Source organism: Syngnathoides biaculeatus, chromosome 15, assembly GCF_019802595.1.
Source record: "Syngnathoides biaculeatus isolate LvHL_M chromosome 15, ASM1980259v1, whole genome shotgun sequence".
Taxonomy (NCBI): Eukaryota; Metazoa; Chordata; class Actinopteri; order Syngnathiformes; family Syngnathidae; genus Syngnathoides; species Syngnathoides biaculeatus.
In genome coordinates, this window is record NC_084654.1 from 16,914,469 (window position 1) to 16,939,027 (window position 24,559).

The following is a 24,559-nucleotide window of genomic DNA, read 5'->3' on the forward strand; positions in this document are numbered from 1 at the left end:
GTCGTACAAAACCACTCAAAAGTCGGATGAGGTCCCCAATGGGAATAATTTATTTCATGTGTTTGAAATATCAAGGAGTGTCGGATCTTGTTCCCAGCTTTTTTTTTTTCAGTCCTAAAATTCCATAAAATGATAAATTAGCACCTCCACCAATCACATAATCCGTAAAAGAGAAACTACAAGACAAAAAGCCACAACATATAAAGTGAAACTATGCATTTCTCTGGAATAAGTTTAAAAGCAAAACATATTTTTCATTAGTAAAATATTTATCTTGTGCAAAATAGCCGATTCGATTCACCTGCTCATCTTTCATAGTAACGCAAATACCTATCAAGTTTTTAAGTCGGTGGCTCAGTGACAACTGGTTAGCACATCTGCCTCACAGTTCTGAGGACCCGTGTTCAAATCCGGCCTTGCCTGTGTGTCATTTCTATCTTCTCCATGTGCCTGCAAGTGTTTCTTCCAGGTACGCCGAATTTCCTCCCACATCCCAAAAACGTGTGGTAGGTAATTAAAGACTTGTAGTTGTGAATGTCGGTGCGAATGGCTGTTTATATAGTGAGGATAAGCGGTACGGAAAACTAATGAATGAAAAAGTGCTGCCGCGGGATCCGAAACGACAGGCGGAAAACCTTCCAGCTGCCGTGACGTGAAAACAGTTCTCTTCATGTTCTAAAAACAGTACTTGAATGAAATCCTTCTGGAAAGTAAAGCTTGAACGCCGTTATATTAATGACAAACAAAAATATTGCAGTAAGAGATGTAGTAGTAGAGCATTGGGTTTGAAAGTTTAAACTTAGAGGACATGAAAAGGTCTCGCTCCACTTGACATTTAAGCTATAAACAAAGAGGTTCTAAGTGCATTGTTGTTGTGCTTGTTGTTTTAGAATCTGTGTGTCGAGTCTCCAGTGTAGTGTCCTTACGGCGCAGCCCTTGAAGTTTGCTTTGGTTGGTACGGCGACCAATCATCCTCACCCAGACTTTCACAGTGGAATGCATTGTGACTACTTCTTCCTGTACTCCTACTTAAAACTGTCCTCCTTTTGAGATCTCCGGGGGAGGCAGGCTTTCATCTAGAACAGTGGTCATGTCCTGGTAAAACAAAAAAATACAAAATCGGTATATTTTTTACAATTAGGATTTAACAGGATCTGGCCCTTTTTCTCCAACAATCTGTGACATACAAGCAGGACCCGGTTCGACTCGTCTTGTTCTACCTCCGCTCTTTTAAAAATAGACAGTGGAAAAGGGCGCCTCGACCGAAAGAAACCAGAGCTTGAATGCCTTGCGACTTATCACGGGACAATTTTTTAGCCCTGTTGGTTGCAACATGCAGTACGTACACAGTATTTGAATAGCGGAACCTCCAAAGTTGAAAGCAATCCATTTGAAATGAATTCTTCCAAAAAAGGAAAAAAAATGCAGTTAGTTCTAAGCATACATTGTCACATTACAAAGCCTTTATTTATTCTATAACTTGTGTTTTATGCAATATTTTAACATTCTTAATTGTGTGTAAAGTGACCGACTACTGTGTATTTAAGGGGAGAGCAAACGTTTGTGCTAATTAGCCATATCTGATTTTTGAGAGCTGCCCAGGTGTTATTTATTATTTCTAATAAATTATCCATCCATGCATTTTCTTTGCCGCTTATCCTCACGAGGGTCGCGGGGAGTGCTGGAGCCTATCCCAGTTGTCAACAGGCAGGAGGCGGGGGACACCCTGAACTGGTTGCAAGCCAATCGCAGGGCACATGGAGACAAACAGCCGCACTCACAATCACAATTTAAATCTCAATTTAGAGCGTCCAATTAATGTCGCATGTTTTTGGGATTCGGGAGGAAACCGGAGTTCCCGCAGAAAACCCACACAGGCACAGGGAGAACATGCAAACTCCACACAGGCGGGGCCGGGATTGAACCCGGGACCTCAGAACTGTGAGGCCAACGCTTTACCAGCTGATCCACCGTGCCGCCTATAATAAATTAAATCAATTATTTTACTGAATAAATGTAGGAAACTTTTGTTTTCAATTTTAGTAAAAACAGCTAATTAATGAAACAAATCAAGTATAAAATACTAGTAGGGTTGGAATAAGGAAGAGAGTGGACTGCATGTGGCATGATTGCACAACTTTATCCACGACCAGTAAAAATTGAGTAAAACTATTCACAATGGAGTGGGAATAAAGCATCTGCAGAGTAAAACTCACCTTTCGTACGTATTTCTGGGATTTATGATTGCTATGTAGTCTTAATATGTTGACAGTATTGAAATTACAATAGCTTCGGGGTGGCAATATTTAAATTTTGTTCCATTTTTGGTTCTATGATTATTTGGAGTGCAGCACAGTGATAAATTGTTAGCCACTCTACCCGTGCTTGTGCTGGTTTTCTCCTGGATTTCCTCCCACATTGCAACTACTTGCACATTAGGTTAATGGAAGACAGTAACTTCTACACGTGTGTGAATGGTAATTTGTCTATATATGTTTTGGGTTAATTAAGTTTAGGGCGTAACCCTCTTCTTGATGCAGCTCACCTACAACCGTAATGACGATTAGTGCTATAGAAAATGCTTGATTGTTGTTAGCATACTTCCCTCTTTCTTTGGTGGCATTAAAAAAAAATAATAAAGGACATTCTAGGCGTGCATGAATTCATTCAACCTCTAAATGTTCAGGACATCCTGTAGCACACGGTGTCAGTTTTAGCTCCCAATTTTCTGGACTTTGGAGGCAATATTTTAAAGAAAATCTTGGGTTAAATTCCAAACTGGACGACTTTTCTCACAGTTGAGTTTGGAGTTTCCAAATGTAACTTTAATTGATACAGCAAATATGCTCAAGGATCATGAAAATTAGTCAGTGTTGTGAATCCTACACAATTGACTCCGCCTTGGATATTGCGCAATCCGTGTCACTGACCACTCAGAGGCCAGAGATCTGCATAAACCACGCCCCTTTTTGCTCCCGCCATTTTCTCAGACAACATTGCATAGTCCAGTATAGGTTTTGTTAGCGTTTTATTGCGTATTTGGGTTATTTAACAAAAAATATGGTTAAGAGGTGTAGTCACGGACTTTGTAATAGTGACGACAGTTATCTTGAAAGGCTAGTTGGTGGAGTTCGATTCGTACCCTTTCCAAAACCAAAGACCCAGTCCGAAAATGAATCAAACTTTGTAGAAGACCGCATCATCAACTAAATCCATCAAATATCAACCGGAACAGATATGTTTGCACGAAGGTATGGCTTATATTTGATTTTCAATACATGTTTCGTATAAATGAATTCGAAGTTCTTCGCTAGCATAACATTGCTACGTCTGAACGATTGACACACTTATTCTTTGTTGAGCGATATTTAGCGATGATCGGACTGCACAAACGTGTCGCTTTTTTGCCGGCTCGCGGCCGAAGCTTAACCAGACTGTGTTTGCACGAAGATATGCCCTATATTTGATTTTTAATACACGTCTCGTGTATTAAAAACCCTACATTGCTACGTGTGAATGATTGAATGAAATCAGAAGCATGGCGTCTCTCTCAGTTAAGAATGTATTGTATTTAGAATCTATAATATATCGTTGATTTGAATGAAATCAGAAGCATGGCGTCTGTCTCAGTTAAGAATGTATTGTATTGTATTTGCCATTTTTACTAATTGTTTGTCTTACGTCAGCGCACGTGGCGTGACGTCATTTCAGGAGGCGTGGTTAAGTGCCCTGTACGGAGGGGTCAATTGCACAAAAGAAATAACACTACATCTCTATTGGATGTGTTTGTCATGAATTCTTACAACCTTAAAAATGAAATGTGGTTTTACGTCGACAATGTAAACATTTGTGTCGATGGGGAGTTGATTATTAAAAAGAATGTGTCCCTACCTTGGGAGGTGTGTGTTTTGGTTTTTAGTGAGCTTGTAAGTTTATATCAGGATTGCCGCTGCCAGGGGCTGCTGCAAGATGTGCCCCCGTAGTCCTGAACCGATGCCTCAGAGCCTGCAGGCTGGAATAATAGCTAAGGCGTCATGTCTCTGAGAGGGGCCAAAAAAAAAAAAAAACTACATGCAATACCACATGCACTGGCAAAGATCAGGACCCGGAAACTCCTGCACACCCAAATAAAAGTGTGCTGCCTGTTCACTAGAACAGTACAGAAATACAATTTATGTTTGGTTTTGAGCATTCAATCCGCTACTTAACTAGAAGAAAATGACAGTTAAATAAAACTGTGTGTGCAGGATTTCTGGTACTTTCAATTTTTTTTGTCAGATTTTAATTTTAGAGAGGTTATAAAGAAAGATAGAGGTTTTGAATATGACAACAGTGCAAGTTTAAATTGTATTTTTTTTAAATATGTTGTGAAATTCAAAGTTTAATTTGAAATTGTTTTGTTTGCAGTTTCACTGAAATCCTTTAAATTAGTCATATACTGGTATACAGTAGTTCCCCAATAAGTACAGCGCACTGCCATAAGTCACAAAACTCAGGAAGTGATTTAATTGCCTACAGATGACATAAGATGCTGTAAAATCTCAATTTTCTATTAGACAGGGCTTTGGTCTGTCTGATAAAAAGTTTGGCATCATGTGGTGACAAGATGCCACATGATGGCATCTAATCATGCCTTTTATATAATACAGGGCTTTTGCCTGAGCACAAAAACAGAACACGCCAGCAAAAAACAGTTGGGGAAAAAACAAAAAACACTTAAGTAAAATACACAAATAGAGAATGGGGGAAACACTGTATTACATTCAAGAATCCTATGATTACTTCTATTTTTTCCCAAGTCAATTTGTTGTGTTTCATATTTCAGTGAAACACAAACAAAAAAATCTTGCTTCAAAAGTTTATGTAGCAGATGGGCAGACTTCATTCCTGTTAGCATGACCTCTCGTGCTGAGGCCGTCGGTTTGAGGCCATGCTGAGAGACTATAAATAGGGCATTCTTGCAAATTTTGAACCTATATTTGTTTGTTAAGTGAGCTTTGAGAACAAGGAGCAGATTAGTCAGTCAAGTGGAGAGGTTTGTTTTAAGCATGCTGTGAGAGCGCTGCCTCCAGCTTGCATTCATTCATGCCTGCAGCAGTACAACGCCGTGGAAGGTCAGAAGCCCAAAATGAACCAGCAGCACAAAATACAAAGACGGCCTTCGACACATCGCCTCCATTGGGATGTGAAGATGCCATCGGCGCTATACTTACACTCACTGATTGCCCACCACCCTGTAAATTCGCCTTTTGCCTCCGGAGGTCAGACTTAATGAATCCTGCGGTGCAGAAAAAAATGAAAATAGAAGAAAATAGAGAAGAGGCAGTATATTTCAATTTTACCACTAGATGGCAACCTTATCCTTTTGAATACTTGACTAAGTGACCTGGAAAAAGGAGATTTTATTTTTCTGAGTTAGTGTGAGTCATTGTTTCAAAATGTTTCCTCACCTGTCATGATAGCTCCTATTAAAAGGAATATACACAGGAAAATGTTTCCTGCCAAAGTGCCCCATCGGTCAATTATCGTTCCCTGGGCGATGGTGAAGATGATTCCAAAGATCTGAAACAAGATTAGATTGGTGAAATAATTTTGTAAAAGTGTTAATTGGGAACAAATGAGTGAATGAACTTCTGCCGACCTGTGCTGAACAGTTGAGGAGACCAGATGAAGTTCCCTCTGATTCTGGATAGGTGAGCTCTACAGCAAATTCAAAGCCCAAAGGAAGATATCCTGTCATGAAGAACCTGCAGCAAAACAATAACACTCAAATTAAAAATCTCTTGTAAAACCAATAAAAAAAAAAAAAAAAAAAAAATTACACACGGGTACATTCTTCTTTGAAAAAAAAATAACTTAAATTGCTATGGTAAAATTTCCATAGAAATGGATGTGGACATCATAAAGTGATTGGAGGAGCTTTTGCCCTGATTTTTTCAGTCAGTTTACATTTTTCTTAGAATATCCAGTGCAATTACTAGCAAAGCTGAAAACTTTAATTTAGACATCATAAAAGACACGTTAAGGTGACATTTGGTCATACATAAAGCACCAGAATGTATATGGAATTGAAAATAATATTTATGTGTTAATGTGGCTATTGCTACATATTACTGTACCATATTAAAATAAACACATACCACATGGAGTATTTAGACAACTGCCACAATGTTTTCTTTGTTTTGCGACATTTGTTTGCTGTGTCATGATGACCCACCCTAAAACTCCAGCTGTGATAAACACCACCCACAGGTGGCCGAGGTTGAGTGTGGAGGCGTACACCAGCATCCCAATCAGGGACAGCACATATACGGCCAGTGTGGTCTGTCTGAAGAGAGGGAATACAGTACAGTATATAATGTTTGCAAAGAAATACTGCAAACCTTTTTTTTTTTTCTAAAAATCCATTTTTTCCCTCCAGAAATCCATTTTAATCAGATTTGGCAAAAAAATGCAGATCTCGGTCTTGTGAGCTGGCTTATAATTTGGGGGCAAGAGCTACTCAGAAGACCTCAATCCTCCAGCATACTTTCACAAAACCACTTAAAGAAAACCGAATGATCTCACGTCTTTTTTTTTTTTTTTTTTTCAAATGTTAGTCGGTACCGTATATAAAATGGACAGTTTCAAGTTGACACTTATTTTTTTCCCCAATGCATTTAAAAAAAACTACAACCGAGAAAAACGTATCCTATGCAAACGCCGATTTAATTTTAAATCCTAAATTGACCTCTTGTGAAAGCAAAGACCATCTGCACCAACAGGCTTATTCTGGTCTAGCAGTTTTTTGTACAACCATGCGTAAAATACTGGTTGTGCTAACATAACGTCCTCGGACTCACTCGCGCATACAGTACTTTAATACAACAGGGGTAACGATTGCAATCTGGACCTGTCTGCTTCGACCGCTGAGCATCCAATTACCATAAGAAGGAATCGAAGGCATTTACCAAGTTTTTACAGATGAATATGAATGAATGAATCTCAAAATCATTGATGAAACTGCACGCTTAAGACTGAATTTGAAGTTTAGTGCAGGAAAGCACAAACCTTGACATAATACATGGTAGGGCTACACTAGTCTCGCCTGTCAGTTTAGATAAGCGGAGATGGACATCAGAACAAAAACTCAAGTCTTCAGTTCTGCCTTGCACAGATCTCTCCTAGCTCGGCTCCCTGCGAACAGATAACGTTTAGACAACCACGCAAGGACTCTCCAGCAAATAGCACACAATGTCTTCTTTTCGCAAGTGCTTCCGCTCCCACAGAGCCACTTAAATCAAATGAGCCAGACAATTGATGGCAATGTTGTGGCGTCAGAATTTAAGTCTTTTGATAAACCCCAAAATGCTAACATTTGAGGAGATTTCCCTTTTTTTTTTTTTCTAAAAATCCATTTTTTCCCTCCAGAAATCCATTTTAATCAGATTTGGCAAAAAAATGCAGATCTCGGTCTTGTGAGCTGGCTTATAATTTGGGGGCAAGAGCTACTCAGAAGACCTCAATCCTCCAGCATACTTTCACAAAACCACTTAAAGAAAACCGAATGATCTCACGTCTTTTTTTTTTTTTTTTTTTCAAATGTTAGTCGGTACCGTATATAAAATGGACAGTTTCAAGTTGACACTTATTTTTTTCCCCAATGCATTTAAAAAAAACTACAACCGAGAAAAACGTATCCTATGCAAACGCCGATTTAATTTTAAATCCTAAATTGACCTCTTGTGAAAGCAAAGACCATCTGCACCAACAGGCTTATTCTGGTCTAGCAGTTTTTTGTACAACCATGCGTAAAATACTGGTTGTGCTAACATAACGTCCTCGGACTCACTCGCGCATACAGTACTTTAATACAACAGGGGTAACGATTGCAATCTGGACCTGTCTGCTTCGACCGCTGAGCATCCAATTACCATAAGAAGGAATCGAAGGCATTTACCAAGTTTTTACAGATGAATATGAATGAATGAATCTCAAAATCATTGATGAAACTGCACGCTTAAGACTGAATTTGAAGTTTAGTGCAGGAAAGCACAAACCTTGACATAATACATGGTAGGGCTACACTAGTCTCGCCTGTCAGTTTAGATAAGCGGAGATGGACATCAGAACAAAAACTCAAGTCTTCAGTTCTGCCTTGCACAGATCTCTCCTAGCTCGGCTCCCTGCGAACAGATAACGTTTAGACAACCACGCAAGGACTCTCCAGCAAATAGCACACAATGTCTTCTTTTCGCAAGTGCTTCCGCTCCCACAGAGCCACTTAAATCAAATGAGCCAGACAATTGATGGCAATGTTGTGGCGTCAGAATTTAAGTCTTTTGATAAACCCCAAAATGCTAACATTTGAGGAGATTTCCCTTTTTTTTTTTTCATTTCTTTTTGCGGGGGGGCATTAAAATGTCTTGACAGGTTGTTTTTTTTTAAATGAACTGTAGCATTCTTTTTTTGTGGGTACCCTCTACTGGTACGGAAACGAATCCCAAAATTAAATGTTCAAAATGTGCATAATGTTGCAGGGGCTTAAACTTTTTTTTAATCCATTTAAGTACAGCAGGGTTTTCTTTTTTTTCCCACTATATAAGATCAGTGTTAATGTTAAAACTGTGCATAATGTGACAATGGCTTGCAATAATTTTAGACTTTTAGACACTTTTTAGCTTGTATTTTTAGTGCATTTTATTGTTGTTTTTTTATACTTGTAGTAGAGAACCAATATTTTTTTAGGTTGTCTTGGTGTAATTTTGAAACAGAGCATTGACAAATATGTACACAGCAACTGAATATGAATTTCATTCCCAGTTGAAAAGGTTTCATGCACTCTGTCTCAAACAATATTGTCATGATTGTTAGTATTTCATTGCTCTAACCTGGTTAGAGACCTTTTCATCTTTGGAAGGATATTCATACATGGCCATGCCATATACAGTAATAAGAGTATACTTTATTTTAAAATGTATTATTTATTGATTATTGCGATTGGCTGGCAACCAGTTCAGGGTGCACCCTGCCTCCTGCCCGTTGACAGCTGGGATAAGCACCACCACTCTCGCGACCCTTGTTGGGATAAGCAGCTAAGAAAATGGATGGTTGGATGGATCTTTATTGATGAATACATTTATTTTTATCTAATTATTCAGTCAGAAAATTTACCACCACCCCAAGAGGCGATATGACAGTTTTTCAGCTCGTTAGTTAACCATTAACTGTGCTTTCTGGTTGACTTTTGTCACATCAAATCAAATTATCTGCGGATAGCAACCTGGGACTGTGTCGAGAAAAACTTAGACATCACTCATGTCTAAGTTTTTAATGCCATTACAGCAAATGCATACTGCAATAGTAAACAACATTCCAGAGAACGTACTTGTAGGTTTTTGTCTTGTCCAGCCAAATTCCACAGATGAGTGATCCCACCATGCCTGCAATGACAATGGTCAACCCAATCCGTCCTGCATTCACCTCCTCGCCCTGTGAAGAAAAACATTTTTACAAGACATTTGTTACATTTTGTACCCTGCATATTTTTTTCCAGAGAGCTCTGAGGCGCAACAGTTACCGATCTCTGTCAGCGTGATTCTCCTGGCAGTTTTATAGGTCTCAAGAGTCGAAAGCTGAGCATACAACTACTACTCTTCACAAGGAATAAGCGAAGAAAAAAAGCACAGAATAGGAAATACAAACTAAATTACCCTGAAATAAAGCATAGGTGACAGAAGTAGACTCAGACTTACAGGATAGTGTTCAATGATCATTCGGTTCAGAAGTGTTGACACAGAATAAAAGCAGCCAACATTCAATCCTGCAAAGACACAAAAATATAGTTTGCATGAATATTGCATTCATACTTAGTGATATATTGTATACAATAAAAAAATCGAACACCCCTAACAATTCCACAGTGATTTTTCACATGCCCAGAAGTTTTATAATTCATATTTATATCAGTACAGCAGCTGATAAAATATGATTACGACACCTGTAGTAACTATATTGGGGATTCTACAGCACGAATCGATACACAGTGATCACAATGAGGCAATTATAGTATTCATTTTCTGTTTTCACTTACATGTGTGTTTTCTAGTATTCAACAACCAAATTGTATACTTAAAGATTAATAGGCAGACAATTGTGTGTGGGACATCTGCTGTACCTAATTGTCTCACATTGTGCATTATAAACATTTGGACTATGATTTTATTGTAATTATTTTTTCATTTAAAACAAAGCCCAGATGCAAGTAAGCAGTGTAGTGTGTGCTTTATTATGTGTGCAGGGCACACAACCCTACAATAATTCTAAATAGTAGATGTCGTTCTGTCTGTGGATTGCTTCAGTTTATGTTTTTGTGGGCACTGGAGGCTTGTAGTGGAAGGCCTAAGGCCAGGGAACCACCGAGCCAAGATAGGAGTGCACGAGTTTCACAAATTACATTTACCATAGTTCAAAAACAAAGAAGGAAAACAAGGATCTAAATATTGAATTAACAAAGTCCAAAAGGAAAACACAACATGACAAAAAAATTTGAAAAAAACACTTGAGAACACTCAAAACAAGAAAAAAGGCGTGACTGGTGAAATAAATGAGCAACACAATTGGCAACTACAACATGACAGAGACACAGGAAAACGTGGGGAAAACAAAGAACACAGATCCCGACAGTTTGAAATCAATATGTAGAAAGTTTTGTTTAAAATGTCTCACAGTTGGCGATAGAGGACAGAAACCCACCATAGCTGACCACCAGCAGCATGAAAGGCTTGTTGCGCAGAAGCCTCCAGATGGAAGCCAGATAGGAGTAGCTTTCTGGAAGGATGCACCTGGCCTGAGCCTGTGCCTGCGTGGGAGGGAGCTCTGGTTTCTCTTGGAACACTAGAAACACAGTTTTATACTGTGTTTATACATATACATCAAATGGAAAGCGTTGGCCTCACAGTTCTGAGGTCCCGGGTTCAATCCCAGACCCGCCTGTGCGGAGTTTGCATGTTCTCCCCGTGCCTGCCTGGGTTTTCTCTGGTCCGGGCAATTTGGTTTCCTCCCACATCCCAAAAACATGCAACATTAATTAGACACTCTAAATTGCCCCTAGGTGTGATTGTGAGTGCGGCTGTTTGTCTCCATGTGCCCTGCGATTGGCTGGCAACCAGTTCAGGGTGTACCCTGCCTCCTGCCCGTTTACAGCTGGGATAGGCTCCAGCACTCCCCAGCACCCCTGTGAGGATAAGCAGCTGAGAAAATGGATGGATGGATGCTCTTGCAACTACTGTTATAACCCATCTAAAAGCCCTTTATAAACAGTTAAACGTTAAAGCTGTTATTATCAAACTGACACACGGTATCTGTAAGACACAAATATAACTCAAATACAACAAAAATTATCCATCCATTTTCTTTGCCGCTTATCCTCAGAAGGGTCGGGGGAGTCCTGTAGCCTATAACATAAATTTAAAAAAAATTAAAACCTCAATTTCCCCCATACAATTTATTGTTGAGTTTAACCCAAATGTTGTGGAAAACTGGTCAATCCTGCTTATCTCCTTATTCCGTTGAGAGTTGCAGGTGGAACTAACTCGAGGCTATTCCAACTAATGTAGGAGTAAAGGCAGATCAGCCCACACCCTGACTTGGTTAAAGGGTGAAAGTTCAATGAATGGCAATTGAGTCAAAAATGTGAACTATTCACTTCCAAAAACCCTCCCGAAATAGGTTTGGCGCTACAATGAACAAGATCTGCGGTGAGGCTTTGCAATGAGTCCCTGTACGTCTGGGACTTCCCATAACTTCACTGAGGCTGACCGGGAAGCTGGGTCCATACTACCATTATGTAACTTGAGCCCCTGCTTGTGTTTCACAGTGTGTCAGAACACATCGCGTCAAATACAGTAGGTCCGCAATTACATCAATTACCACAGCACTGGACACAGAGACATTGGGGAACGTCGCCTCAGGAGTGCCACAGATAAAAGTCCAAAAGTAATACTGTTGAGACGGCTTAATGACAATACCATCCATCCATTTTCCAAACCGCTTATTCTCACAAGATGGAGCCTATCCCAGCTGACTCCTGAACTGGTCGCCAGCCAATTGCAGTACACGTAAACTAACAACCATTTGCAGTCACATTCACACTCACGGACAATTTAGTCTTCAATTAACCTATCATGCATGTTTTGGGACACACCGGTGAGGCAGGATTTGAACCCGATTCTTCAGAACTGTGAGGTAAATGTGCTAACCACTCATACACTCTGCAGCCTTAATGAGAATATTTTGCTTGTACTTCCCAACATGGCCTTTGAAATTTTTGTTAGAAGTACTACTGCGAAAAATCCTAGACAGATAAAAAACTACAAGCCTTGACTGTGAGTCTTCCTTGAGGACTTACCGATGATGACAAGGATGAAAATGATGGTGGCCACACCGGCGCTGATGTAGAACATGATCTTAATGTGGTGGGCCAGCTCCTCCACATCGTCAACATTGGGAACGAGGATTGGGGGGACCAGAAACCCAATCGCAATCCCCATCTGCAGGGAAGAAGCAACACAGTGAAAATATAAACAATACTTTGAGAAGCCAAATATTGAGTATTTGTCAGCTCCTGAATAAGGACCTAAAATCTCAAAGTTGGAACCACTTTTTCCCCAAACAAAATTTGGGAAGACTGACTGGGTCTGAGATGTATTGGATTGCTTCAGTCCTAAAGCGTGGTTCTCTAATCACCCTCATTAGAATTTCCTTCAAAAATCGCATCTGAAGAGAATTTTTAAACTTCGTTGCAATCGAAATATACAATGATAACGATGTGAGTGGATTTATTGCAGCACTGCATTGCCAAACATAATTATTTCATTTTCAACTAAATTCAAATTGGCCAGAATTTATCTCGTAACTGGTTCATGTCTCTATTTGGCAAAGCATTATGATTATTGATGGAATTATCTTATGGATGTGTACACTCCCTTTTTTATGAACATTTCATATATTATATGGAAAGCAACAAAACACATAACATCACGGCGGGTGTGTGGATGTCAAGGACAATGCATTCTTTCATCCATCGCCGCAGGCTATGAGAATAAGTTGAAAAACAAAAACACGCATAACAATAACCGGTATGAGGTGTTTGGTCTAACACAGGTAAAGGAAGCCATTACTTCAAATAACATTTACTTTTGGTATCTTTTGAGGATCGACATTTATTTGAACAAAACGTCTACTTTATATATACATCGTTAGAAACGGGAGTGCACTGGGGGTCCATTTCCATGAAAACAGGACGGTCAGTGAAAACGGCCAAATTGTGACAATGCAATTTCCGAAATTCAGAACAGCAGTTACTTTATCTACACGTTGTTGCTTTTCTGTCCATCATCTTCTTGCAGAAAAAGTCTACTACAGGGCTCAGCAAGCTTTTTGAGGCTGAGGGCTACTTTATGCGAACCGATCGTATGAAGGGCTACGTGACCTGATTGCGGCAAATTTCAGACGCAGTTCATTACACGTACATAAAATATTTTTGTTTTAATTTAGTGTAGTAAATGACAATACAGGTATTTTAAAATTTTCATTCACGTAAGCAAGTCATACTCAAAATTGAAAGCACAAATAATAGTAACAATTTGTGGCCTGTGGTATTTTTCGAAGATACCTCGCAGGCACCTTATATGGTCCTCGCGGGCTACTATTCGCCCGCGGGCACCACGTTGGTGACCCCTGGTCTACTATTACAGAACCCTTCTTGGGAGAATTTACAGTTATTGTGAAAGTTTTTTTTTCCCCAGGCTGTCACAGATAATTTTCCATAATCTCTCCCATTGAATAAAAAATACTCTATTAAATGATCATATAATTAGCGATGGTTAATTAAAAGAATAATGTACCGTAATTTCCGGCCTATAAGCCGCGACCTTTTTCCACACGCTTGCTTCAAACCTGCGGCTTATGCGGTGATGTGGCTAATTTGTTTTTGGTTTTTTTTTATAACGGCCGCAAGGGGGCACGCAAGCGGAAAAGGTACGAGTGAGACTGTTGGAATATATGTGTCGAGGAAGTGACTTTTACCGGTATGTTATTTTTTTATTACCGGCCCTGTTACCGCTGCGCCAGTGTTAGCGCTGTGCTAGCGTGTTGCTCCTGTGTCTCAGTGATTTTTACCGTTTTTTTTTTGTTTGTTTTTTTTTTAACCGGCCCCGTTAGAGCCGCTCTAGCGTTAGTACCACGCTAGCATGTTGCTACTGTATTATTGCTGCGTCTCAGTGATTTAGGTATGTTTCTTTTTTTACCAGCCCTGTTAGTGCTGCGCTACCGTGTCGCTACTGTGTAGCTGGCGTGGCTGTTTTTTTTTACTGGTATGTTTATTGTGTTTTTGTTTTTTACCAGCCCTGTTTGTGCTACCGTCTTGTTCCTATGTTAAGCTAAGCTAAGGTATTAAAACTTTGAAAACGCTTTCTGTGTACCATCTTTCTTTGTAAATACTGTATCTCGTATTTCAATGTGGGCACTTGCAGCTTTTACACTGGTGCGGTTTATGTATGTACCAAATGGTATTTCCTTTACAGATGTACTGGGTGAGGTGCGCTCTGTAGGCCAGAAATTACGGTAATATGCCATTTCCTAGTCATAGCTCTCATCCTCTTCCATACTAAACTCCTCCAAACATACCTTTATGGAGCTTAATACACCCGGGCACAGTATTGCTGGAACAGAAAACACGCACGTGCGCACAAGCACACAGGCACACAAACATCCACTCTCTGCCAATGATCTTGAACCCCGACAGGCACACTGGCGAACCTGGACACACCTGGTTTCCCAGAACGCCAACGGAACAGGCTGTGGACACCTCCTGTTGCCCAAACCACAGAGAAGCAAGTTTGGATGGGATGCCAAGCAGGAAAACAGTCCCCACCGAACACACAAACTGTCCAACGAAGGTCACGCCAAACGAGTTGGGGTGAGCCGTGCTCGTTTTGATCCAAGCCCCGATGCAGTTGAAAGCAGATCCGACCACGACAACCTCCCTGAGGCCTCGGTTGTCCAGCAGCCACGTCACAGGCACGATGAGAGGGATGTAAGTGAAGAAATAAATCATAGACAGCCAGTTGATGGCCAGGTCACCAATGCCATAAAAGTGCTTGAAGATGTTGCTGATGATGCCATATTGCAGCCACATCATGGCGTTGCTCATGGAATAGACGCAAAAGAGGAAAAGCATAACCCAACGCCGCTTGTACAGTTTGGTCTCCATGAGCGGGAAGAGCTGTGCGCTTTCCTGGACGGAAGGGTCCAATATGAGGCTGGAGTCTCCCAGAGAGAGATGGCGACTGAACTCTCCAAAACTGGTTCTGGCTTTTCTAGACGGAGAAGATCCATCATGGCTGTCCATCCAGTCATGACAGAGCTCCTCCTGACTGCTCATGTCGCTCCCCTCTTCTTTCAGGCCTCTGGGATCAACTGGAGAGAAAAACAAACAGTTCTCCTTGTGTGTGTACATACGGCAGCCATTTACCTGACACTCCTCTCCCGGTCAGCTGGTACAGCGCTTTTTTTTCCAAAATGGAAAAAGTTAGCCTCAATCAAACTGATGACTTTCAAAGGGTAACTTGAGCTTGAGCTGCAATTGGCAGGGCGTACCTTATCACCCAAAGTCAGCTGTGATGACGGGCATCAGCTCGCCCACAACCCAGTGAGACAAGTGCTATAGGAAATGGATGGATGGATGGATGGATGGTTGGATAGATAGATAGAGTTCTAGGTTGAGGTAGCACAGTGGAAAGCTCTGCTAAAAGTTAACATCTGAGGCAGGCTACTTGTCCACAGTGTCAAAGCTCACAAGATTACACCTCATTGGTCATGTGATTCTTTTTTTTTTTTTTTAAACATGACTGTTATTGAACAGCACATATTCTCCTCCTCCTCCTTCTAGGTTGCGTCACTCGTACACTATCGGACTTATCTTGTCTGGTAGTTCAACTTAATTGTGTTGCTAAAGCACAGCACATGACACGTGCAGAACGAGAATGACACATACTGCAAGTTCATCCAAATATGGATTGTTTTATGTTCAGGGAAAGGTCAAAGGGTAAAAGATCATGTTTCTACTTCAAGGTTTCCCGGATCTCGACGAAGGTCGAAACATATTCTCACAATCCCTTTGGTACAACACCATCAGCCACTATGGCTCCTATGCTAAAGCTAAAGTGTATGTATTACATTTTACAGGTGTAGGTAATTTATGTAGTCACATGAGACGTAAAGATTACAGACCTTAAAAAAAAAAAAAAAACAGCACATTCTAATCGCAATCCCTCCTCATTTGTGCTACTAAAGCTTGGAATATTTAACTGGACTAGTTACACATGTAGTTATAAAACTAGATTAGCATTTTTGTGCAGGATAATTACAGAATCCAGATTGTTTACTTTAAAATGATGATGCTTAAGATTACGTTTTGTCCCACATATTAGCTGGGTTACAGACCGGAGTGTAACCAAGAGTCACTTTGTTCATTGGTTTGTCTTACTTAGGTTAGTTCACAAAGAGTGTGCAGCCACGCTATACATATCAAAGAAAAATAATGCAATAATAGTAAATGGATAAATCCAACAGGGTCAGGCATACAATATCCCCTGAAATAGTAAACGCTAAAATTGATGCAGTGCTCCAAATCTGATGGGTGCAATTTAGATGGCTTTAATTATCTTTATTATGACTGATAACGGCTTTAATTGTCTTTATTACGACTGATAACACCATGTCACAATAGAAGACATTACCACGATACACAACACCTGCATTGCTTACGAGGTGAAAAACTAAACATTTCCACACTGACCCGGAAATAATTGGGGAATGGGGGGAAAAATGGGAATGAATTAGAGCAAGCTTTGCTGCAGGGCGAAGGAGTTTTTTGAGTGGATTTATTTCCTGCAGAACAGTGGAGAATAGTCCGGAAATAAATGATGACAGAGTAAGTGACAGTGAGTACGGGAGAACATAATGCAATATAGATTTTTTTTCTTGTATGACACAATTAATATACATCCTAATTATTGAGTTAAATTCCATTTGTAAAAAAAAAAAAAAAAAAGATTTTTCAATTTTGTAATCTTATTTTCGGCGAGAGGCAGTTACTCATTTGACTAGTCACCAATCAATCACATGGTACAAATCCATCCATCCATTTTCTTCGCCGCTTATCCTCACGAGGGTTGGTGGGAGTGCTGGAGCCTATCCCAGCTGCCAACGGGCAGGAGGCGGGGTACACCCAGAACTGGTTGCCAGCCAATTGCAGGGCATATAGAGACAAACAGCTGCACTCACAATCACACCTACGGTCAATTTACAGTGTCCAATTAATGTTGCATGTTTTTGGAACGTGGGAGGAAACCGGAGTGCCCGGAGGAAACCCACGCAAGGCACGGGGAGAACATGCAAACGCCACACAGCCAGGTCCGGGATTGAACCCGGGACCTCAGAACTATGAGGCCAACGCAGCCACGGTACAAATCGACAAATGAGAATTCAGACCTTTGGACAAACTGGTGTCCAATGAACCTCGCATTTATGTTTTTGGAAAGTGTACCTCAGATTGAACTTGAGAACTTTGTATCAGAAGTGCTAAATACTCGACTGTCTAGATGTTGTTTTGTTTCTATTTAACTATTTACTGTAATTATGATCTGACGTAGGTAGACGATAGACCACCGGTCGCAATGTTCAAATTCGAGTTACGGAACTCTGTAATAAACCGAAATCAGTCTATAAAGAGCAGGCTGTTTTGTTTTTTCAGTTTTTTGTTTTTTTAGGTGGTCTGACTGACACGTTGCGTAACTAATGGGACTGATGAATGCAAATTGGATAAATTACAGTCACGGATTAAATCGATATATCATCATTTGACAGTAATCCAGAAGCTGGCTATTTCGAAGTGTGGGTTTGCACGAACAGATTATCATACAATATATTCTTGAATGTGCAGTAATGTATTAGACGGCGGGGGTCACGTGGAAAGTGCACTTCATTTTAAGAAAACAAACGATGCTTAATTCAGCCGTACAGTAGAACTGTATTGTGTAGCTTCGCCCATTCACGGTCACGGTTCAAGTAAGCTAGCAAAGTACAGTACTGTTGTATTAAATTAGAGCCTCAAGTTTGACGCGTAATAGTTTCTTCACCGGCAGCCGACTCTTATATGTTTGTTGCCAGCTCATTTCTCTGTGATTCAAAAAAAATCCAAGATATTTGTCACAAGAACATTAACTATAGTCCGCTCATTCCTCGTCCCGGTTTTATATTTTGTTCCTCAACTCTTGTCGATTCAACCATAGCCTGCATTTACGTCCCCCCGACAAGCTTCCTGGAAGTGGCAAAAAAAAAAAGTGTATATACTGTATAGACAGAGTAACTACTATAAAGTGCGAAGATTTCCACTAAAAAGCAAATCAAATGTTCAAATATGTTCAACTTTAGCCTACCTGAAGCGCCAGTTTAGTCTCACTTAGCCAGACATACTGGAACGTACACTAGCGCCGAGTAGGCGCAAGATGGCGACCTTGTGCAAACATGGCACGTCATTTCCCATCTCAGTGCCAAAACAGTGCAGCACTGTATTTTGTCGTTGTTTGAGAAGCTGACTCGGAAAACAAAATAGGAGCCCAGTAAATTTACAATAAGAAAAAAATGACTTTTTTTTTTAGACCTAGTACTTAAATGTTACAACACTTCCTCAGGATTTTGTCCCATTTGTCAGTCATCACAAGAATTTCACGAGTCACTCAACAACGGGAAAAGTTGTTAAATCCTCATCACTACTTTTCTTCCACAGTAAATTATTTGGTGTTGTTACAGAATTCGTTTTAATTAGCCAACTGGGAATTTTTGAAAGTGTCCAGAGGTTTTTGAAACTGCAGTACATACAGTGATGAAAATAAGTATTTGAACACCCTGCTACATTGCAAGTTCTCCCACTTGGAAATCATGGAGGGGTCTGAAATTTCCATCTTAAGTGCATGTCCACTGTGAGAGAGATAATCTAAAAAGAAAAATCCAGAAATCACAATGTATGAATTTTTAACAATTTATTTGTGCGATACAGCTGCAAATAAGTATTTGAACACCTGAGAAAACTAATGTAAATATTTGATACAGTAGCCTTTGTTTGCAATTACAGAGGTCAAAGGTTTCCTGTAGTTGCTCAACAGGTTTGCACACACTGCAGGAGGGATTTTGGCCCACTCCTGCACACAGATCTCCAGATCAGTCAGATTTTTGGGCTGTCGCTGAGAAACACGGAGTTTCAGCTCCCTCCAAAGATTTTCTATTGGGTTTAGGTCTGGAGACTGGCTAGGCCACGCCAGAACCTTGATATGCTTCTTACGGAGGCACTCCTTGGTTTTCCTGGCTGTGTGCTTCGGGTCATTGTCATGTTGAAAGACCCAGCCACGACCCATCTTCAATGCGCTTACCGAGGGAAAAAGGTGGTTCCACAAAATCTCACAATACATGACCGCGGTAATCCTCTCCTTAATACAGTGCAGTCGTCCTGTCCCATGTGCAGAAAAACACCCCCAAAGCATGATGCTACCACCCCCATGCTTCACAGTAGGGATGGTGTTCTTGGGATGGAACTCTTCATTCGTCTTCCTCCATACACGGTTAGTGGAATTATGACCAAAATTTTCCATTATGGTCTCATTTGACCACAAAACGGTCTCCCATGACTCCTCTGTATCATCCAAATGGTCACTGGCAAACTTAAGACCGGCCTCGACATGTGCTGGTTTAAGCAGAACCTTCCGTGGCATGCATGATTTCAAACCATGACGTCTTAGTGTATTACCAAGAATCACCTTGGAAACGGTGGTCCCAGGTCTTTTCAGGTCATTGACCAAGTCCTGTCGTGTAGTCCTGGGCTGATTCCTCACCTTTCCAAGGATCAAGACTGTAGTGTACTGCGGCCACATCATGGCGTTGGTCAGGGAGTAGATGCTCAAGAATAAATACAACACCAACACCACTTGCACAACTCGGTCTCCATGAGTGGGAAGAGTTGTGAGCTGTCCTGAATCCATGTTTACGAGGCTAACATCTCCGAGCGAGAAGGCCCGACCCACTTCTCCCAAACTGGTTCTGGCTTTTCGAAATTGAGACGAACTTCCTTCGACTCCTCATTTTGCCACTTCTTTCAGGCCTCGGTGATCAAGCGACGAGAAGCGTAAACAGTTTTCCTTGTTTGTGTAGCAACTTAAGAAGAAGGGAAAGAAGTCAAACATTGACAGCTTTGTTTGCTTACTAATTTTGCATATCATCTGCATCTGGCAGAATCCTCACAATTCGAAAACCATCACTTTTTCATGAAGCCAAAAAAAAAAAAAAAAAAAACATTTGTTGAGCCATTCACTTTGCGTTGTCACAGAAATGATCCATTTTCACCACCTTTGGTTTGGTCAATAATTTGTTTAAAATCAACAACAAACTCAGATGCAGCTGACCAACAGTACAGACGTGTGGAAAAAAAAAATAGATTGACCAAATTTGGCAACCACCAATTTACAGTACATACTGTATATTTTATCTCTTTTGACCAGCAAAAGCAATTTTTCAATCACAGAATATCGCCATCTCACGCATGGGCCGGCCAAGTCTCCCCGTGGTTAAGTTGTACCCTGAGACGCCCCCAGGCAATCAGTCTCTTCAATCTTCTTCAATTTGCCACATTGTTTGGTTTACACTGATGTTGCCGGTAGTCTGGGGCCTCACGAGTGGATGGAGCAGCAAGCTGTTTGGATTTGCATTTATATTCTGTTTGGATGCCTCCTTTGGCTTCAGTTGCGAGTTGGGTTTTTGGTGCCCCTGATCCTCCTCTTGGAAGGCAAATCAGCATCGTGAGCGCATGTCCTGGTTAGGATAAATTCTGTATAAAATGGAATTCGATGACAAATACTTCACAGGCCACGATCTTTGTGGATGCTGGTAATCATACTTTACATCTTCAGGAGGGAATAACTAATGCCATGCCACCTAAAGAAATCATTATTATTATTACTATATTAATTTATGCTCATATAGATGTTAGATTGGGAAACAGTACTCATTATGAAAGGCCTGCCGCCTTCTAGACTAACACGGCAGCGTGTATTTGACAGGACCAAAAAATAACTAAGATCCATCTATATTCTTCGCTGCTTAGCCTCACGAGGCTCGCGGGGAGTGCTGGACCCTATCCCAGCTGTCAAGCGGCAGGAGGCAGGGTACACCCTGAATGGTTGCCAGCCAATCGCAGGGTACATTGAGCCAAACAGCCGCATTCGCAATAACACCAAAGGGGAATTTAGAGTGTCCAATTAATGTTGCATGTTTTTGGGATGCGGGAGGAAACCGGAGTGCCTGGAGGAAACCCACGCAGGCACGTGGAGAACATCTAAACTCCACACAGGCGGGGTCCAGGATTGAACTCGGGACCTAAGAACTGTGAGGCCAACGTTTTACCAGCTGATCCAATGTGCTGCCCTATTGAAGATAAATTGTTACAATTTCATTGAACACCTATCATGATTTAGGTTTTAAATGTAGATTAGTGTACAGGCTTTTGGTTCCCGTTTGACCCATATTAGAGTGTGGTCCACATCGCCGGCAGTAAGTCGGACCCCGGTGATGGTTGGACTCCACCAAGGCTGCCCTTTGTCACCGATTCTATTCATAATTTTTACAGACAGAAATTTCTAGGCACAGGTGGCCTCAGTATTGCATCTTTTGTTTTTGTACAGTAGATGATGTGGTTCTGTTGGCTTCATCAAGCCGAGATCCCGGATACGAGTGGCCGAAATGAATTTCCTCTGTAGGGTGTTTCGGGCTCTCCCCTTAGAGGGAGTATGACAGGCTCGGTCATCCGGGAGGGGCTCGGAATTGAGTCGTTGCTCCTCCTCATTGAGAAGAGTTACGTGAGGATGGATGGGTCCTTCTAATCGTGTTTAGGACATCAGAGAAGGCCTTGCAAGACTAAATTCCCTGATGAACAGATTGATTCTCTCCTCCACAGCCTCCGGTGGCCATCTATGATATTATTTTTTGAAATCATGATTATCATAATCCCTCAAAGAGAAATTACTCCTCACATTCTAAACTTTTAGTGTAAACAAGCAGCACTGTAAACCTGTTTAAAGTTGCAAGCAGCCTGCCAGACAGCTCACGTGCCTGGCCGGGTCAGACAAGTAATGTATTTACCAATGGAACTTTTATATGTGATTAATTTCACTTCTTAAATTCTACTTCTAGGATTCAACACAAGTGTGCTCCCCCCTCCAAAAAAAAAAAAAAAAACCAGGGAGTTTTGCTTCATTTAGTTTCTCACACTAACCACATGACACAAACGCAGTAATGACTTGTACCTCATGTTCATAACAAAAATAGCTGCTTTTTTTTACTATGCTGTCATGTTCGGGATTGAATGGAGTCTCATCTGAGCTTCATCAGTTAGTTATTTTTAATTCCATATTTAGTCACATAAACTTCATGCACAGTTGTTTTGTCGTGTCAATATATTTGCCGCTAATTTTGGTAAGTGATTTCAATTTTGTCCAGACTCATACCCCGATTATCCCAATCATTCAATTGTGCACGACTTTCTGTATTCACGGACACATGTTAAGTTACGATAGAAGGATGGATTGTTGTGAAGTGAGCAAATTACAACGGCCGATAATATTTCATCAGTCGTTGAACAAGCGCGGTTAACTTTGCCGCCAGCAACAATAGGGCTTGGGCCTGTCTTGAAAATAAAACAAAATTATATGGAATACTGTAATAATAATGATAATAATGACACCAGTGTGAAGTTATATCTCATTCATTATCATTATCACATTGATTAAACAGACATCACATTAGCATAGCACATTCATACAAGGGTGCTACTATAAAAGTAAAATCATTGGATTGAAGTTTTATGTTTGGAATATACAATCAATTCAAAAACAAAACTGGTAAACATACCAGTCAGACAGAGATGTTGCTAATTCTGCATCAATTCTGAAAACTCTGTCTGGGGTCAATTTACTCTGCCTCGGTTTGCCCATCTTTATGCCCAATTTTTAGCAACTGAAGGATGGGCATCTTTCTCCCCCAAAGGCAAATATTCCAGAATACAGTACTTGCTTGCAAAGCTCCTGAAGCCCAAGCTAACAGGTCAGCTGTGATAGTGTCCCTGCGAGTGCAAGGCCAATAATTGACACCTTATCGGTCTTGCCTTCTGCCTCTGATAGGTGGTTCTTACTTGGGTCTGTTTATTTTCTTTACTGAAAAAAAAAAGTTTACTACCATTTTATTACAATTTAGCTATATTACAATTAATATAATATACATTCCCATTTAAACATTTTAGTCTGGTAGTATATTAGATGAATAAAACCTCAGTTGATTTTTTAAAACACTTTTGGGGATACTTTTCTCCTGTAGAGCTGTTATTTTTCTGTTGTGTTTTGTTTGTTTGTTTGTGTTGCTACAACTTGTTGAAAAAAGTTTGAGAACCACTGCAAAGCTTTTTTTTTTTTTTCTGCGTGAAAAGGTGAAAAACTTGTTAGGGTGAAAGATCACAACCAAAAACAACAACGACGGAGATGTCCAAACCAGAACTCACCTGATTCCCGAAGACTCCAATGGAGCAGGCGGTGGAGACCTGATCCGCCCCGAACCACACCGAGGCCAAACGAGAGGGCATCCCGAGGATGAACACCTGAGCCAGGGAGCTCGCGAACTGGCCCAGCATGGTGACCCAGAAGAGGCCCGGCCCGACGCTGGCCACTTTGGTCCACGTCCCCACGCAGTTGAGCGCGTTGGCCAGCAGCGCCGTGACGCGCAAACCCTTCTGGTCCAGGAGCCAGGTGACGGGGAAAATGAAGGGGATGTAGGTGAGCATGTAGATCATGGACAGCCAGTCCACGGCGAACGCGTCCACCTGGTAGAACCGGACGATGATGTTGCTGATGATGCCGTACTGGATCCACTGGTACGCGTTGCTCAGCGAGTACGCGCTGAAAAGGAACACGATCGCCCAGCGCTTGAAGTACACGCGAGTCGTGGGAGCGGGACCGCTTTCGCCGTTCAGGACGGTGCACGGCTCGGCTCGCTCATTTGGACCGTTCTCCTTTGCGTTTATGCTTCTGTCTCCCATATTTATTCCCTGGGCTGTTTTCAACGTATTGCCCACCACAACTCAAGGATTTCACAGAGCTTTCGAGCCCAGTGAGAAATTTGCGCAGGCAACTAAGCCCGAACTCCTTCCACCAGGATCCTGCCCAGATGAGATAAGAAACTACAATGAGCTCAAAGGAACTGCAAGTGTGCAAGACCTTCAAAAAGTCTCCCACCAGGCGGCCTCTCGCGCCTTAAATACTCACATTTAGAGTTCGTGCACTACCTGGTGGTCAAGGTGGAACAATGCAGTTACAAAAAACATTTTACAATACCCACAAGTGTCATATTCTAAATCCATAAAAATGTGTCAATTGGAGTATAATTAAAACAGAAAACAATAGAAATGGTGGGGAAAGTAAAG

General features: G+C 41.0%; 1 protein-coding gene across 8 annotated transcripts; it reads right to left on the reverse strand.

Moving 5' to 3' along the window:
* Nucleotides 1–22: 22 nt before the first annotated feature.
* On the reverse strand, nt 23–24,482 carry flvcr2a (FLVCR choline and putative heme transporter 2a). 8 transcript variants are annotated; one of them, XR_009798387.1, is made up of 12 exons: nt 18,483–18,575; nt 14,810–15,459; nt 12,389–12,530; nt 10,735–10,875; nt 9,735–9,802; nt 9,368–9,471; nt 6,218–6,328; nt 5,642–5,747; nt 5,451–5,562; nt 5,214–5,278; nt 3,892–4,040; nt 23–1,095 (listed from the first exon to the last, which is right to left on the reverse strand). XR_009798387.1 is itself a non-coding variant. In XM_061843413.1 (12 exons), exons 2-11 carry the CDS (start codon nt 15,422–15,424, stop codon nt 3,938–3,940), a joined length of 1,539 nt encoding a protein of 512 aa, XP_061699397.1. In that variant the 5' UTR covers nt 15,425–15,459; nt 18,483–18,575; the 3' UTR covers nt 23–1,095; nt 3,892–3,937. The 8 variants fall into 8 exon arrangements, 7 of the variants coding, with proteins under 7 accessions (XP_061699397.1, XP_061699398.1, XP_061699396.1 ...); XM_061843413.1 differs by having other exon boundaries at nt 3,892–4,012; XM_061843414.1 differs by lacking the exon at nt 3,892–4,040.
* Nucleotides 24,483–24,559: the final 77 nt, after the last annotated feature.

Coding starts and splice junctions, on each gene's coding strand:
- flvcr2a (XM_061843410.1), bottom strand. CDS start 15,424: ATGAGCAGTCAGGAGGAGCTCTGTCATGACTGGATGGACAGCCATGAT. Junction 9,803..10,734: donor GCTGCTGGTGGTCAGCTATG/GTGGGTTTCTGT, acceptor GTGTCTTTGCAG/GATTGAATGTTGGCTGCTTT. Junction 5,279..5,450: donor AATAGGAGCTATCATGACAG/GTGAGGAAACAT, acceptor TCTGCACCGCAG/GATTCATTAAGTCTGACCTC.